The 14486-nt window shown below is 44.7% G+C and overlaps 1 protein-coding gene across 1 annotated transcript in view; it reads right to left on the bottom strand.

The window, feature by feature from the left end:
- The window catches only part of samd11 (sterile alpha motif domain containing 11), a gene marked incomplete at its 5' end in the record, with an annotated part of 49322 nt that overhangs the window by 18701 nt on the left and 16135 nt on the right, over positions 1-14486 (bottom strand). Inside the window, 3 exons of the mRNA XM_079167086.1 lie at positions 43-207; positions 3362-3454; positions 10208-10317. Coding sequence (XP_079023212.1) covers positions 43-207; positions 3362-3454; positions 10208-10317 — 368 coding nt within the window. The remainder of the gene's footprint in view (positions 1-42; positions 208-3361; positions 3455-10207; positions 10318-14486) is intronic.

Below are 14486 nucleotides of genomic sequence, written 5' to 3'. Positions count from 1 at the left end.
TGACCGTACACACACCTACAAATACAGAGCCTGTGGACTGACCGTGGCCAGGCAGACCCATGCTGCTCGCCAGCTGGTAGAGCCGTTGCTGCTGCTCCTCATAGGACCCTTGCTCGCTGAGCGCTGACATCATGCGCCTGTAGTGCTCCTCGGGGCTCATGTGGCCGCGGCTGCCGCCTGCCTCCACCACCGGGCTGTGGGAGTTCTCTGAAGAGAGGAGGGACACTTATATCAATGACTGTCAATACCCACATCATCAGGAGATAACTACTAACCTGATACTGCGCAGTTTCAAACAGAAGCCAGAGGTCACAGATTTGCAAAATTTGAAGTTGAATACCCAAAATCACTTAACTGAACACAGAACACTACAGTTTAGCAACACTGCAAAGTGTACTTATCTGTTTACTCCAAATAAACAAGAGAAGAACAAAAACTAATACTAGTGAGTCCAAATGTTCTTAAATGAGCTCACTCACTGCTGCTCAGAAACCAGTTTTAGGATGCTTTACAGCCCATTAGTGTCTAGCATCTTTATTCAAACACCAGAATTTAATTTGAGTCATTCTGAGCACTGTGAGATATCTTCACAATTTGGAGGGTGGAGGTAAATTTGGTATTTCTTACACAGTTTTAAAAAACATCACAGAATGCACTCATTACCATTGTAAACCACACATACCAAAGAATTACCCATAATTAATGATATTATCTTTCCATCTTGCATATTTTTGTATTATTACTGCACTCCGTCGCGAATGCTTCCTCAAATATCAGCCAGGAAACATGGTTGTACACAGATTATTCATTAAGAAGAAAGCAAAGACAGCCCTGATGGACTGGAAACTTCTTTGGATGAAGCTATACACATACAACCATGCATTGTTAATGGTCGGAGCCTGACCCAAGCACGAACTCACTAGTTCTCTGACAGAAAGCACGGAATTATGCATTACTGTTTGCATAAGGTGAACGATTTTAAGTAGGGTTGTTTTGCTGTATTTTATTTTAAATCTTTTTTTATGCAGACTACAAAAAAGGCCCCGCTTCTTCCATCATGTGTGTGTTCATGTGGTGTATGATATCCATCGAGCTGTCAGTCCCCATACTTAATCTCTCCCTCTGACCTCCCTCCTCCCTCTCTCTGTCAATAGTAACATGATCTAAGGTATGGTTGGTGGGGGATATGGGGAGGTGTTTTGGGACTTAGAGGAGGGAGAAATAGGATGAGGAGGAGGAGGAGGAGGGAGAAGCAGAGGAAAGCAGGGGTTATTTTTACCACCCTCCCTCTTATTGAAACCTGAGCCTGGCCCCGGGCAGGCGAGCAGGAGTGGCGCTAAGGAGCGGAGGTGGGTTGGAGGTGGTGGTGGAGGAAGCAAGCATGCAAGCATCTCTGTCTCCACTGTCAAACTCTAGCTAATCTACCCAAGGTCCTCAAGTGTATGTGTATGTGTGTGCACGCAACTAGTCTGCGACTGTCTGAAGTTTTCTCGCTCTCTAAACACAGCAGGGGGTGGCGATTTTGCAGCGGAAAGAAAAACAGACATCATTTACACAGCGGCATCCAATCTCTCCTGCTCCATTCCTACGCTGCGCTGCGCTACTCCGTCTCTGTCTCCCTCTCTCAAAATGTATTTCACGACTTGCATTAGTCATTAAGGGATAGTGTCTGTCGCCGAACTTGGAGGACATGAAGACATGCATCGATAAAGAAACACACATGCAGGTACAGAGTCTGGGTTTGAATGTGGATAGAGCTCAAGGTTAAGACACATGATCAGCGGTGTTTTGAAATGGCTTAACTTCATTTCTCTGGACAGCAGGCTGCGCGCACACACACACACACACACACACACACACACAGTCTTCTTTATCAGTCACCCTCCCTCATGCAAATATACAGAAAATTAAAAATATATACAAGCCATATACAGCCGTTGTTTGCTTTAAAAGCCAAAAACCTAACCACGCAGGCAAAAGAGCACAACGTCAAAATAAAAACACACAAGCCCCATTTGCCTTAAGAGGAAGCCAAGCCCGAGTACACACACACAGACACGCACACAGAACTCACATCCACATAAAAACCCATGCATCTTTCAGAAGCTGAGTTGTGTCTAAATAAGACTATAATGGCCAGGAATGAGTGCCTCTCTACTCAGAGAAAGAGGCTCCAGGCAGGGCTGTTGTCGGTCAAAGGTTACCCAGGGGGAAAAGGTCAACACTAGGCTCAGGCTGAGCTCTCCACAGCTTAATCTGCACTTACCCTCCCCCCATCTAGTTTTACACTGAATTTAACCATAATAAAATAACATAATTTGTGTCACTGTACGTATTTTTTGTTTGGCTTACACATGCTCCTGTAGAGTGTGTGTGTGTGTGTGTGTGTCTGTGTGTACATGTTGTTCAGTCGTCTCCAGAGATGAGACTGGATGTGCGGTGAGCTGCCCTTGGTTTCGCGGTTTTGCCTGCTGTATAATGCATCAGTCAGGAAGTCTTCCTCAGGAGCCCAGAGGGACGGCTGTGCCGGCTCCACGCTGGGCGCCTGGTTTCTCGCCACATGAGGGAAATATGAATAATAGAGGATGGCGACCGGATTGCAGCACTACAGCGGGGAATTGTCTTGCCAACGTATGCCTTTTTAAGATTTGTTATTTATGTTGTTCCCATGTCACATAGAGAGCAGATGAAAAGGCAATAAAGTTTATATTAGGAATCAGCAGCAAAAATGATTCAATCAACGGGGGCCATAATCTAAGGTATTATAACATTTAGATATTATATTACCGTGTGTTCTGCGTTTGGAGCTACCCCTGGCATTTCCCTACCACCCATGGTCTGTTTTCTTGTTCAAATTGGGACTATTTTCTACTGCAGATGCCGTCACAAAATGAAAACTGTTCAAGTCAGATCTGTTGAGTGACCAGAGGAATTCCGACATTTTAAATGGGAAGAAATTTGTTTTTATTAATGTCATTTCTCAATGTTTTCAGCAGTACAAATTCTCCTTTTGTGGTGCTCAAAACATCCATCGTATTGGGTTAGCAGCAGAATCTAGCAGACAAAGCTCAGCAGGTAAAAACGTCATGGTTCCATACAATTAATGCAATGTGAGAAAATACTATGTTTTGGTAATTTAAGTGACCCTTTAGTGACCTGATGTGTATCACGCTAACATTGACCACCAGCAGCTAAACCAGTACCACCTCATGTTTCCCTCTTCACTCTGCAGCTTCCATCCTTTCTCTTTAACTTTAACTCAGCCATCCCATCTTCTTTCCCACAATGTTCCCATCTTTGCTGTCAGAAAATGTCCGTCCAAGCACATCTGTAAAGTCACAAATACTCTGCATGGTCTTACCTTTGGGGGATACGCTACGTGACTTCTTGCTGTCAGAGGGACACTCGCTGCTGCTGTTGGGAGAGAAGCTTCTCCTCTTTCCTAGAAGGTCATCTGTAAGCACACAAAGAGAGAAAGAGCAGTAAGCAAAAAAGGCCAAAGCAAAGGCTTGATATTGAAGCTCTGCTCTATGCCTACCTGTATACATGGCGGCTGTTTTGGAAATGCAGATTTAGAAGAGAGGAAGTGAAAAAGAGCCAAAGAGAAAAAAAAAGAAGTGATGGGTAGAGAGAAAGAGAGCAAGCAAAGCAAGCCACGGGCGTCTGGAGATTTGCTTGTTCTGTCAGATACGAGAGGGGGCCTGCACCGCCGTGGATGACAGATCTGCCTGGCTCATTCACGTGTGTGCGTGTTTTTGTCTATTTGAAGGAGGGAGGAGGGCTCTGTCTCTCTGTGTCTCCTCCAACGTCTCTTTCCAACAGTCTGTCTTAAAGTGTTATCAGTATACTTCCTCTCTCTCTTCTCTTTTTCCAGATGTTGGCACAAAAGGCTCTGACTGAACTTAAGTGCACGAGAGCCTCTCAGCTGCTTGGGAAATCACTCTCAGCCTACATTATGTCTATATCAGGTGTTATTTTTAGTTTTTGTACCTCCACGACAGATAGTCTCCTCCTCCTCCTCCCCTCTCTCCTGTTGCTGTCCTCCCCTCATAAACACACTTCTGATCTTCTTGCCTCATTTCTCATTTCTTTGTCTCTCTCTCGTCTTGGTGTGTTTAAAACCTCCTCCCATTAGGAGTTCTCTCTCCTCCCATTTACACCCTCCCTGCCTCCGTCTCTTCATCCCTGTTATCCCTCTACCTCCTCCCCTGCCACCAAAGAGGAGCATCTAGTGTACAATTATACCCCCCCCCCCCATACTGCCTCCCCCTCCTCCCCTCTCATCCCTCTTTTCCTTCCCTCCCAATCGCCTCACCTCCAACCCCCTCATACACACCTCAAATCAATACTGGCCTAATCAGAGAGAGAGGGGATGCAGAGCACATTGCATGCAGTGCCGGCAGGAAGGAAAAGGCTGTTTGTCATTGCTCTCTCTCTCTCTCTCTCGCCCTCTCTCTATCTCATACACTTTTTTCTCTGATTCTGTTTCTTCCTCCACACAGACAGCCAAGCCACAGCAGCAACTGCTTCCCTTCTTACTCTTTTTTCTCGCTTTCTCTCTCTCACTTCTCTGTGCTTATTTTTAAGGATGGGGAGTGCCCCCCCTAAGGAGAATGGATCCTCTCTCTCTCTCTCTCTCTCTCTCTTTTTCAACAAAGCAATTTTTCATCATTTGCACGGCATGTGTAAACAGTGTGGAGAAACAATGAAATTTCGTAGCAATACCCAAGCAAACAACATTTGGCAATTTCTGTCATGTGTCCACTCCTGTGTCCACCTGAGCAACGCACGGACAGTCATCAACAGAGGAGCGACGCTGGAGTGGAGTCTGACCTCTAATCCTTAACCTATCACCCAAACTTATGTTCTTTCTTCACTATAACAAGACACAGATAGACAGGGACGGGAAAGAGAGACAGACAGACAGACATTTAGACAGGACTCAGAGGATTTTGTTGGGCTGCTGAAGGAGCCCTGGTGTTGATGAGAGGGCGAGCGAGCAAACAAGAAAGGGAGAGAGTGGGGTTCACTAATGATCCAGTGTTTGATGTTTCCTCTCAGGTCCTGAGGAGATCCACTCCTATACCATCCTAAGGATACAGTGTAGGGAAAGCGGAAGGCTGAAGGGGGAAGGGGGGACGCTAATGGACAAGTCCATAGACACACATATCGAATGTCTTTCATAATTTCTACTTTTTCTGTCAACCTTTATATTCTGTTTTTCTTCTCATTTTCAAATCATGTTTAGTACTTTACTTTAAAAAAACCCCTCCATCTATCTTATTACTGGAATATTAACAAAGAAAGAGAGAACCCCCATTAGTTAGACCCCCTATTCTAACACACACACACACACACACACACCCTCTCATGATCAAACACACACACACACACTTGAGTCGTCTCTTGAGCCGACCTCACTCAAGACACTGCGTCTCCTGAGCGAGTGCCCGAGGGCCAGAGATTTGAGGGCGGAAAGCTTTTAAAGCCAATTAAATGGGGCTTCTTAGAGCACCGGCGCTCCCTTTTAATGCCGAACCCTGAGCTCTGCTAGCGTCTACGCTAACACTTTTACTCCCACTAACACTGCTTACAGTCAAGTTTGCTACCCCGAGCATTTCCCTACCACCTGCTTGTTAATACTGCTGAAGAATGAATGGTAATGGAGTCAGGAGTCGACTGTGATTTTACTGTCAAAAGAGTGCAATAATTAAGTCAAAATAGCATTAGCTGCTATGATATAGCCCCTTGTTTTTACCATTCCTGGTCAACAAAAACAGGCTAACTTTCTTTCAACCAGCCAATATTCAAGCCTCTGCCTCAGTTCCTCTTTGCTAGTTAACCTCCTCCTTATCTGCGGTTCCTCCTACTCAGAGAAAAGAGGGATGAAAACAGAGGGACGGATAGAGAAAGAGGAAACAGCAGGAATTAAACCCTTTCCTCTTTCATGTGACACCACCAGGGCGAACCATCAGGCAGGCCTTCCTCTTTACTCTCTGATTTCCTCTCCTCCCTCAAACTTTAGTCCTCTTCCTCTCCACTCTCCATCCCATGGAGCGTGGTGACAGCTCAGACAGCCAGACTCCTTAATTCCTCTCTTACTCCGTTAATCTGTCATCTTTATCAGGCCGGTGAAGGGGGGCTGTGCGGAGAGGAGGGGGGAGTGACAGGCGGGGACGTGGGGTGGGCCGCCAGCCGCAGCCCCCCGATCAATCTCCACATTACAGCTGACAGAATGGTGCTAATAACTTATTGATCCCCCCTCCGTGCGCCGGGGCCTCCGCCGGCCCTGAAAGCCCTGCCATTGATTGGCTTACAGGCTGATGCAGCTGGGAGAGGGGGGGGGGGGGGGGGAATGGGGGTGGTTGATGGGGATGGGGAAAGCGCCGCTTCTGCTCACGCTGAGGAGAGGATGCGCCACCTCCAACACGTGCAAATGTACACACACAGTAACACTGGTCCACTGTTTGTCATGTTCAATCTCTTTTCAACAGGAAGAGAGCGATACAGAGAGGTGGAGAGAGAAGAACACAACGAAAGAAGAAGGAGAAAGGAAATCACGGAGGAAGACTTGTACGTCTAGTCAACTGACTAAAGTATGACTGACCTTAACGGGAGAATCTGGGACATATAAATAAATGTCCCCTTTGCAATGCAGTATAGTTATGTAACAATAAAAACTAAACCTAGTGGCTATTTATGCAAGCTTTTATTTTTGGGTACAGTAGTACGTATTTCCTGTAAAAATCACCTCATGCACATGTAGTGAAGAAGAGATGTTTCCAGCACCAGTGTTTTGATAACAATAGGTTCTGGGCAGAGACAGCTATTGTTGTGATAGTTACTTACAAAAAAGTTGTAAATAACAAATTGCTTTAAATTAAGTAATATTAGAACGGTGTTAAACTTACACCTTACAACTAAATATTTCCGGTGTTTTCAATCTTTTGGTGCCGCGTTCTAATCTTGTCACCCTAGTGTTCATTTGTCTTCTTCAGTATTCAGCGGCTTTTGGTAGCCAAAAGTTCAAGCCAGAATATACATATTAATCTTTTTATCAAATCAGTGCTCAGGGAAGGTCACAGGTTATTAAAGGCAAATAAAGTTTAAAATGCACCATCAAATAATTATGTTGAATATCTAACTAAACACAAATTACTTTCTGGATTTAAACTTAAATTAAGTTTCCTTTAAGTGCTCTTAAAAGAAGAAATTTGAATTTTCACTATTTACTCAGCATTTTATTTTGGCACCTGTGAATTTTATCTCTTGACAGAGGCATTAACATGTCTTTATGAACAATAACCCTGAGAAGGCACTATAGTACGGCAGTGCAATTACATTCCTGTTAAGTAGTGGGATGTTTTAAATTATTTACAACCCCCATTGCCCTTTTTGCTTCTGTATGACAGAGCTAATATCAGAAATCCTGGAGTGTTTACTTTTGTTTAGAATTGCCTTTCTATGCTAATCAAGTAATACCTAGCTGGTAATATTTTAAGAGCGATCCCCGCTCACAATCAGTTTGAGAAAGCAGGTCTTGCACAAACATGCTGGGCGGCAGATTCACACGCGAGCAAACATCTAAAACCAGGCATTTAAAACCACACACGGAAAGGTGCACACACACAAAAATGTGCTCAAGCCCCAAACCACTGCTACAACCCCCAACCACACACACACACCGACAGGCTGTAACTGCCTCTGGGAGTCTGAGTGCAGGGAGCAGAGGAGAGAGAGGGAGAGAGGGAGAGAGGGAGAGAGAGAGAGAGAAAGAGAGAGAGTGGCGGTCCAAAAACACCTTATCTGCCCGTTTGAGTCTCCAGTCTGACCGCAGAACCACGGTTTACAGTCTCCACAGGCAGCCAGACTCTCAGCGTCGGCGCCCCGGCTCTACCCCCCCCCGTCCTCCCTCCCTCCCCCTCTCGCAGAGCCTCTGAATAGCCAGCGGCTGGGGAGTGAGAGAGCGAATAAGGGAGGGAGGGAGGGAGGGAGGGGAGAAGAGAAGGAGGGAGGCAGGCCTCCTGTCTGTCCCTCAGATTTAATTAACGGCCCACTACGGCGCAGAGACGACCCGGCAAGCCTGCTTCCCTTTGCTCCTGACCCACACACACACACACACACACACACACACACACAACAACACACAGAGACGTCCGCCGCCATCGCTGCCGCCTGCCCTCCCCTGATACCACCACCGCACTCATTCATCTCTCTTTCCTCTCTCTCTCTCTCTCTCTCTCTCTCTCCATTTCCAAATGTTTCTTCCATCAATGCATCTCGGTCTCTCTCTGCTGCAGACTTTTCCTTAATGTTATCCTTAATTTCTCTCCTATCATACTCCTCTGCCTTTCACATTTTCTCCGTCCACAGTTTATAGACTGACTTGTGGAGGATAAGTCAAATTGGGGAGTTGACTGACAGAACAGAGTAAACACAATATTATACAGCAAGCTGCGTTTACAGTCTCATTTATCTCAAAGTGAAATAATCCACTGCTCTAAAAATTCATACACATTACACCCACCTTTATTTGGATGCAAATTTAAACATGTGTTGATTTTGCGTTGGCACATATCTGTATAACTATGTGTTATTTGTGTGTAATTATGCGTTTCTGAACGTGTGTGCGTCTAATTTCACTGGCAGACAGAGTTGGAGCCAGTGGCTGATCGGATTGGACTTGTTTACGGACGCAAAGCGAGCAGCTTAGGCAGCCTGTTAAATCTCCCTTTGGTGCTCAAACGGACAGATTTTAGGGTCTTGGACCCCCCTTGATGTAGGCCACACTGTGCTCACCCTTTCCTCCATCAACCCCCACCCACCCACCTCTATCCCCTTGTGTCTTCTTCCATTAAAATAACTACTCAGGGCTCTGATTTCTCCATTAACTTGAGCGGCTGATTAGGCCGGTATTTGGGTGGAAATCCGTCACAAACCGTGGTTTAAGACACTGGCTGGGTTGGCTGTTGAGCAGTCTAATACCCTCCACCTGCCACCCACCCCGGCTGATATCACAGGCACCGTATGGACAATTAATCTGGCAGACAGAGGAGATGAGCACACAGAGAGAGGGTATGGAGGTGTTGGGTCTGGACTGATTGTGGTTCTAGCTGTGCCTCTGGCTAATGTTATAAGAAGGGACAGGGTCAAACCCAGGGCAACATTGGAGCGAGGTATGGTCTCCACTGATAACCAGACAACTCATTTGTTAATAAGGGGTGAATGTATTCGTTTAAAGAAATGTGGGACTGATGGGATGTTTATAATTCAGCTGATTTTTTTTTATTTACATGTTTCCTGTTTGCAATATCAGCAGATATTGAAAAAAAAGATAAATTATTAAAGTTTACATTGATAATAATTTCTATAATTCAATTCATCTGACTTTCATGGGTTGAACCTTGAGAAAAGACATCCTGACAAACATTTTGAACAGGGAAAAATAACAATACAAGAGCCTGCAACACTCATCCAAAAAGTGTGACATATATCAGTTGAAAGCTGTTTCAATAAGTATTGACAATATAATCATTTTAAATATGCAATTACATGATAATGTGTTTGGGTTGCTTGTGAAGCATTGTTGCACTCAATTATACCTTGTTGGGATACAGTAGATGACACAAACATATGTCATGAAGATAGGTACAGTGTGGCAGTACAGTACAGTAGCTTGACTGCTGAACAGAGATATCCACAGAGGCTGTTTTACAAACATATGTCTTTGAAGGAGACACAATATCCTCATACAAGCTACTTGACAAATAGCTGTGATTAAATGCTGTCTGTGTTCTGTCTGTAAGCCGTAAGAAAAGCTCTTAGCACGTGCACACCATGGTTCCTCTGCTCACAAGAAACTGGATTAATGGCAAACAAAGCTATTTATTCAGAAGTAATTTAAAACAGGGGGTTTAACAAAAATCCTGGAGTGTGGCAGAGAATGTGGGAAGACCATTAAGTAATCAAATTGAGAGCGACCTCCAGGAATGAGTAATAAGCTTATGTTAAATTCCCTCAAATCACACAAATTAGGGTAAATTAAATGGATAATGAAACGTTTACATATGTTATAGGAGATGTAATGGGGAGTATATCATCAGTCTAAATGCAAAGGCAGAAATAGAGAAATTTTTAATAAAAGAAAAAGAAAGAAAACATCCTGGCAAACCTTTAAACACACACGCAGCATCACTGGGGGTCCTACCTGTGTGTCCAGTACTGGTGTTGTGGTCGGAGGCTGACTGGCCCTCGGGCATGCCGTGCTGTCTGGTGTGGTGCAGGTTGGAGATGATTGTAGAGAGGTCACTGTCACGACTGTAGCACACACACACACACACACACACACACACACACACACACACACACACACACACACACACACACACACACACACACACACACACACACACACACACACACACACACACACACACACAGGAAAGGGAGGATAAACACATTTAAAAGCAGCCCCAAACAAACTTAATTCCACAACGCAATCCAAACCAGTGTGTGATAAATCAGCAGCGCATAAATTCATACTATTTCATGCACTATTTACCACAAACATCCTCCATCCAGACAGCACAGTCCAAACTCTATAAAATACCTCTACACAGCCTCAGCAGCTACAAGTGGCCGTCCTATCAACCGGCTCTTAGCTCCGAGGTGTGTAATACACTCTGACAGACTACCGCACCCAGCACTTTTGGGTCTCATCCCTACTCATCTTCCACACTAAGATGTATTAACGAACATATTCACAACTCATAAGTAGTTTAGCAGCTTAAAACCTGATTATGGCTCTTTATAACTCGGGCCGCCAACTGCTGTTTTAGAGAAAAATGGCGATTGAATAAATGCTAAATGAAAGATGATGAAAAAAGAAGTATCCATTAATCCTTGAACATCTCTTACTTACTTATTAGTAATAAAATATCTAAAAGAAAACGCAATGAATCTGTGTTATATGACACTGGGCTTCGGGTCTTCTTTTCTACTGTCGCGCCTGCACTTCAACAGGAGGCCGTTCACAACAAAACTGTCCACAAGAGTCTCTCAAACCCCCTGTCCTGTCCTTCAGCACCCAAAGGAGGAGCAGGAGGCGGGTTCACAGATTAGGCCCAGAGCTGGTTGGAGCCACGCTGCCTTTCCAAAGGCTTCACCAGCTGCCTTTCTTACCTCCCCACACCAGTAGACTCAAACAACCGTGTCATGAAGGTATTTCATTTGCAAACTGATTACCATCCTGGTTGCATTAAATGGCCCAATGAAGGGAAATAAGTGCTTAGCGTTTGAGAGGAGTATAGCAGCCGTGCAGTACCAGTGTAGTTACAAGATAATAGCAAACAGCTTGTGTGGTAGGAGAGGTACAGGGTTGAATATGTTTTAGGCAACAGTCTGAATATAATTTACTTTTTACCACATGGAGGAACATCCCAAAAGCCCAAATGAACAGGAAACTTCATGTACACTATGATTTTGTCCACAAAATAGAGTTTTAAACATGTCAGTTGGTTGGTATCAGCATCCTCTCGTGTCAGTGGGAGTCTCGTTTAAAGGCGTAACTGGCAACTTTATTGAAAGCAGAATCATCTATGAAGGGGGTCTGGTATGACACAGCAAGGACAGTTTATGGGACAGAAGCGGTGAATGGTTCTTAGCTGCCACCACTATGACGAGGCCACACTGTTTGCGGCTGCTGGATTTGGGTTTTTACAGTCCCATGATTACAGGCTCCTGCTGTAATGTCAGGCTGTCGGTTGCCAAGCTGTTTTCCACACGCTAACAGAAAAGATGGAGGAAAGCTCGGAGGGCCTAATGCTGGCCTCACCGGTCACCTTTCAGTCACAGAGAACCAATGACTCAGAGAACAGTCTCAGACAAAACAGTCACCGCCGGCTGCTAAGCAAGGAGACGCTTGATTGGACTGTGACTGCAAACCTTTCAGACTAATGATAGACTTCTTTTTATAGAGTGTAACTTGCTAAAATTAGTAGCTATCTGTGTCTGAGAGCCCACATTTTTTTTTAAGAATAAAATGAGGTGCAGGGTTTAAGAGAAAATGAAAATGAAAATGAAAAAAAAATGTTTTTAAAGTCATATAATGTATCTGCGTCACCCAGTGAAAACAAAGCACAAATCACACACACACTGCAGTTCCACACGCTCCACTGTGAGAAACTGCAGCCAAATCCATCAACCAGCTAGCTGCGTAATAACACCACCCTCTGTCCGTCATTTAAAGTGATCATGATAATGCCATCCTGAACTTCTCAGAGAGGTGATGGGGTTATTATCCCGTGGCGAAGTAGCCGCTCTAAGCCATGAACGGCAAGGACATTGTTAGTAGGGTAATTAGCACACTTTTCCTGAGCTGTCCCGCCTCGGCTTGGGCTAATGAGGTCCTAGCCCTATCCCTGCCCGCCCTCAACCCCTTCCCCCCTTCTTTCTCTGGGTGGAGGCAAGGTCACACTCAAGCCCTGGAAGATGAGGAAGGGGGGTGTGGATGGTGTTTAAAACCCAGTCACCTGAGTCAGCGCTCCCTAAGGAGCTCCGAGGGCCGGGGTTAGCATGGAAGGACGGGGGCCTCGGAGAGGATGGAGATGGGTTGGGCTAGGGGGTGTATTGTGGCTGTTGTGCCTGATAGCAAAGAAGGACATGAGCTGCTTTCTTATCACCCAGGTGCACGCCGGAGACAATCATCTCATCCTCAGCTCATCCCTAAACTGGTCAATACCGCACCTCTCATCTCCGGCCACAGGACAGACACACTGACCCAGACACTGGGAAGACTAAAATGTGTTAATACTCAACGTCTGTCATGGATACCACTGGTATACAGTATTACTGAGATGATACCGCAAAGCCTGTATAACTAACCACATTTCCACTCGGGCTGGCTATCAATTTAAAAGACCAAAGTTTAGGTGCTGATACCAAAACAATACATTTTCATTACCTTAGTTTGGGGAATATAATCATGTTTTAAGTCCTTTTTTATCCGTGGTAAATAAAGGTTGATCAAAGTGAATATATTGTCTCAACTTAGACATTTTACTGCTTTAGGTCAGGAAATTTCAGATCAAAGAATCGAGGGAAAAATGAAAAAAACGTAGGTATTCGATACATTTCTACTGCTTTTTCAATTCTTCTGGTCTATGAATTCAAAATACTCTTATCACTTATCGTAGTCCCTGCAACTCAATATTACAGCATGATTCTCACAGCATAGATATTCACAGCAATGGAAAGTCAAGTCTGTATTGCTGAATCATGTGTTTCGATAAAGCCAAAATAATTAAAACTATTTCAGTAAAAACTGATCATTTGTTGGGGCTCTTTCTTTTGTTAAGAAAAGGTTGCGCTCCCTTCTACTATTACAGTAGGAGTTACTTTTCAAAATGGTCCAAACAACATGAAAAAAAATCTTCTCCTGGCAAAGGCTGTCGCCTCAGTATAAATGCCCAGTAGTGGCCTGCTGCGGCATTGGCACGCGGAGCTGAGGTGGCGGGGCTCGAGGTCACAGTGTGAGTTGGCAGAAGCTGGCAGCCCAGGCACCCTGACGCCATGTCTCACACCACCACTGGGAAAGTGCTGACAGACAGACAGCAGGGATGTGAAGGTGGAGGAGTGGAGGAGGAGTGGGAGAGAGAGAGAGAGAGAGAGAGAGAGAAAGAGAGACAGAGAGACAGAGAGACAGGTCGCAAGCACTGTGTAACATCTGGTGCTCGCAGGTTTACTGTGTTCCCTCCTCTGCTCTCAAGACAACAGCCCGAACACAGAGCCAACTCCAACCTGCACAGTTGGCCCACAGCAACATTCAAATAGTACCAGGCAATATGTAATATTCAACAACCACAGCATGGTAAAATATGGACTCGGGCAAAATGCTGAAATAAAGAAGGAATGAGCAAAGTTTCTCTGATGCTCTGAAGGTAAAGAAATATAATGAAAGTCTATTACTTAAGAAATACCTACGCTTTAGGCACGTAAAGCTTAAAGCAGGAATATTGATCTTTTCCGGATACGTTTTATGTTTTGTCCGAAATCCTACAAGCAACGGAAACACAATTGTCATGCGGCTCACAGTTGGATCGAAAGGCAACCCCGCAACTGGGAACCCTGCAAGCAGAGGGGGTAATGAATAAATAGAGAAATAGATACATAAATAACTAAGAGTAGCCTGGCTTCACTTGGGCTTCACTTCTCCTTGTTGTTCTTCTGCTGTAAAGGCTGACATGAGGTCGATAAGGCAGCCAAGGGAGGAAAGAAAAGTAAAATAGAAATAGTATGAGGTAAGTTCGCCATGTTGCATTTAAGTTCCCCTGCACTGAGCCATGCACACACTGCTGGTTTTACTGTTAATGTCTCCTCTGGCTCACACTTTATGAGCCATCATGATTACTTGTATCTTCTTTTTCTAATTCTGAAAAATAAAATCAACTGTTTTAAGGAAGATTTGGATTAAAAAAGGAAGTTATAGT

The sequence above is a fragment of the Pholis gunnellus genome, assembly GCF_910591455.1.
Source record: "Pholis gunnellus genome assembly, chromosome: 2".
Taxonomy (NCBI): Eukaryota; Metazoa; Chordata; class Actinopteri; order Perciformes; family Pholidae; genus Pholis; species Pholis gunnellus.
The sequence above is the reverse complement of the archived record's forward strand: the minus strand, read 5'-3'. Positions and strand labels throughout refer to the sequence as shown.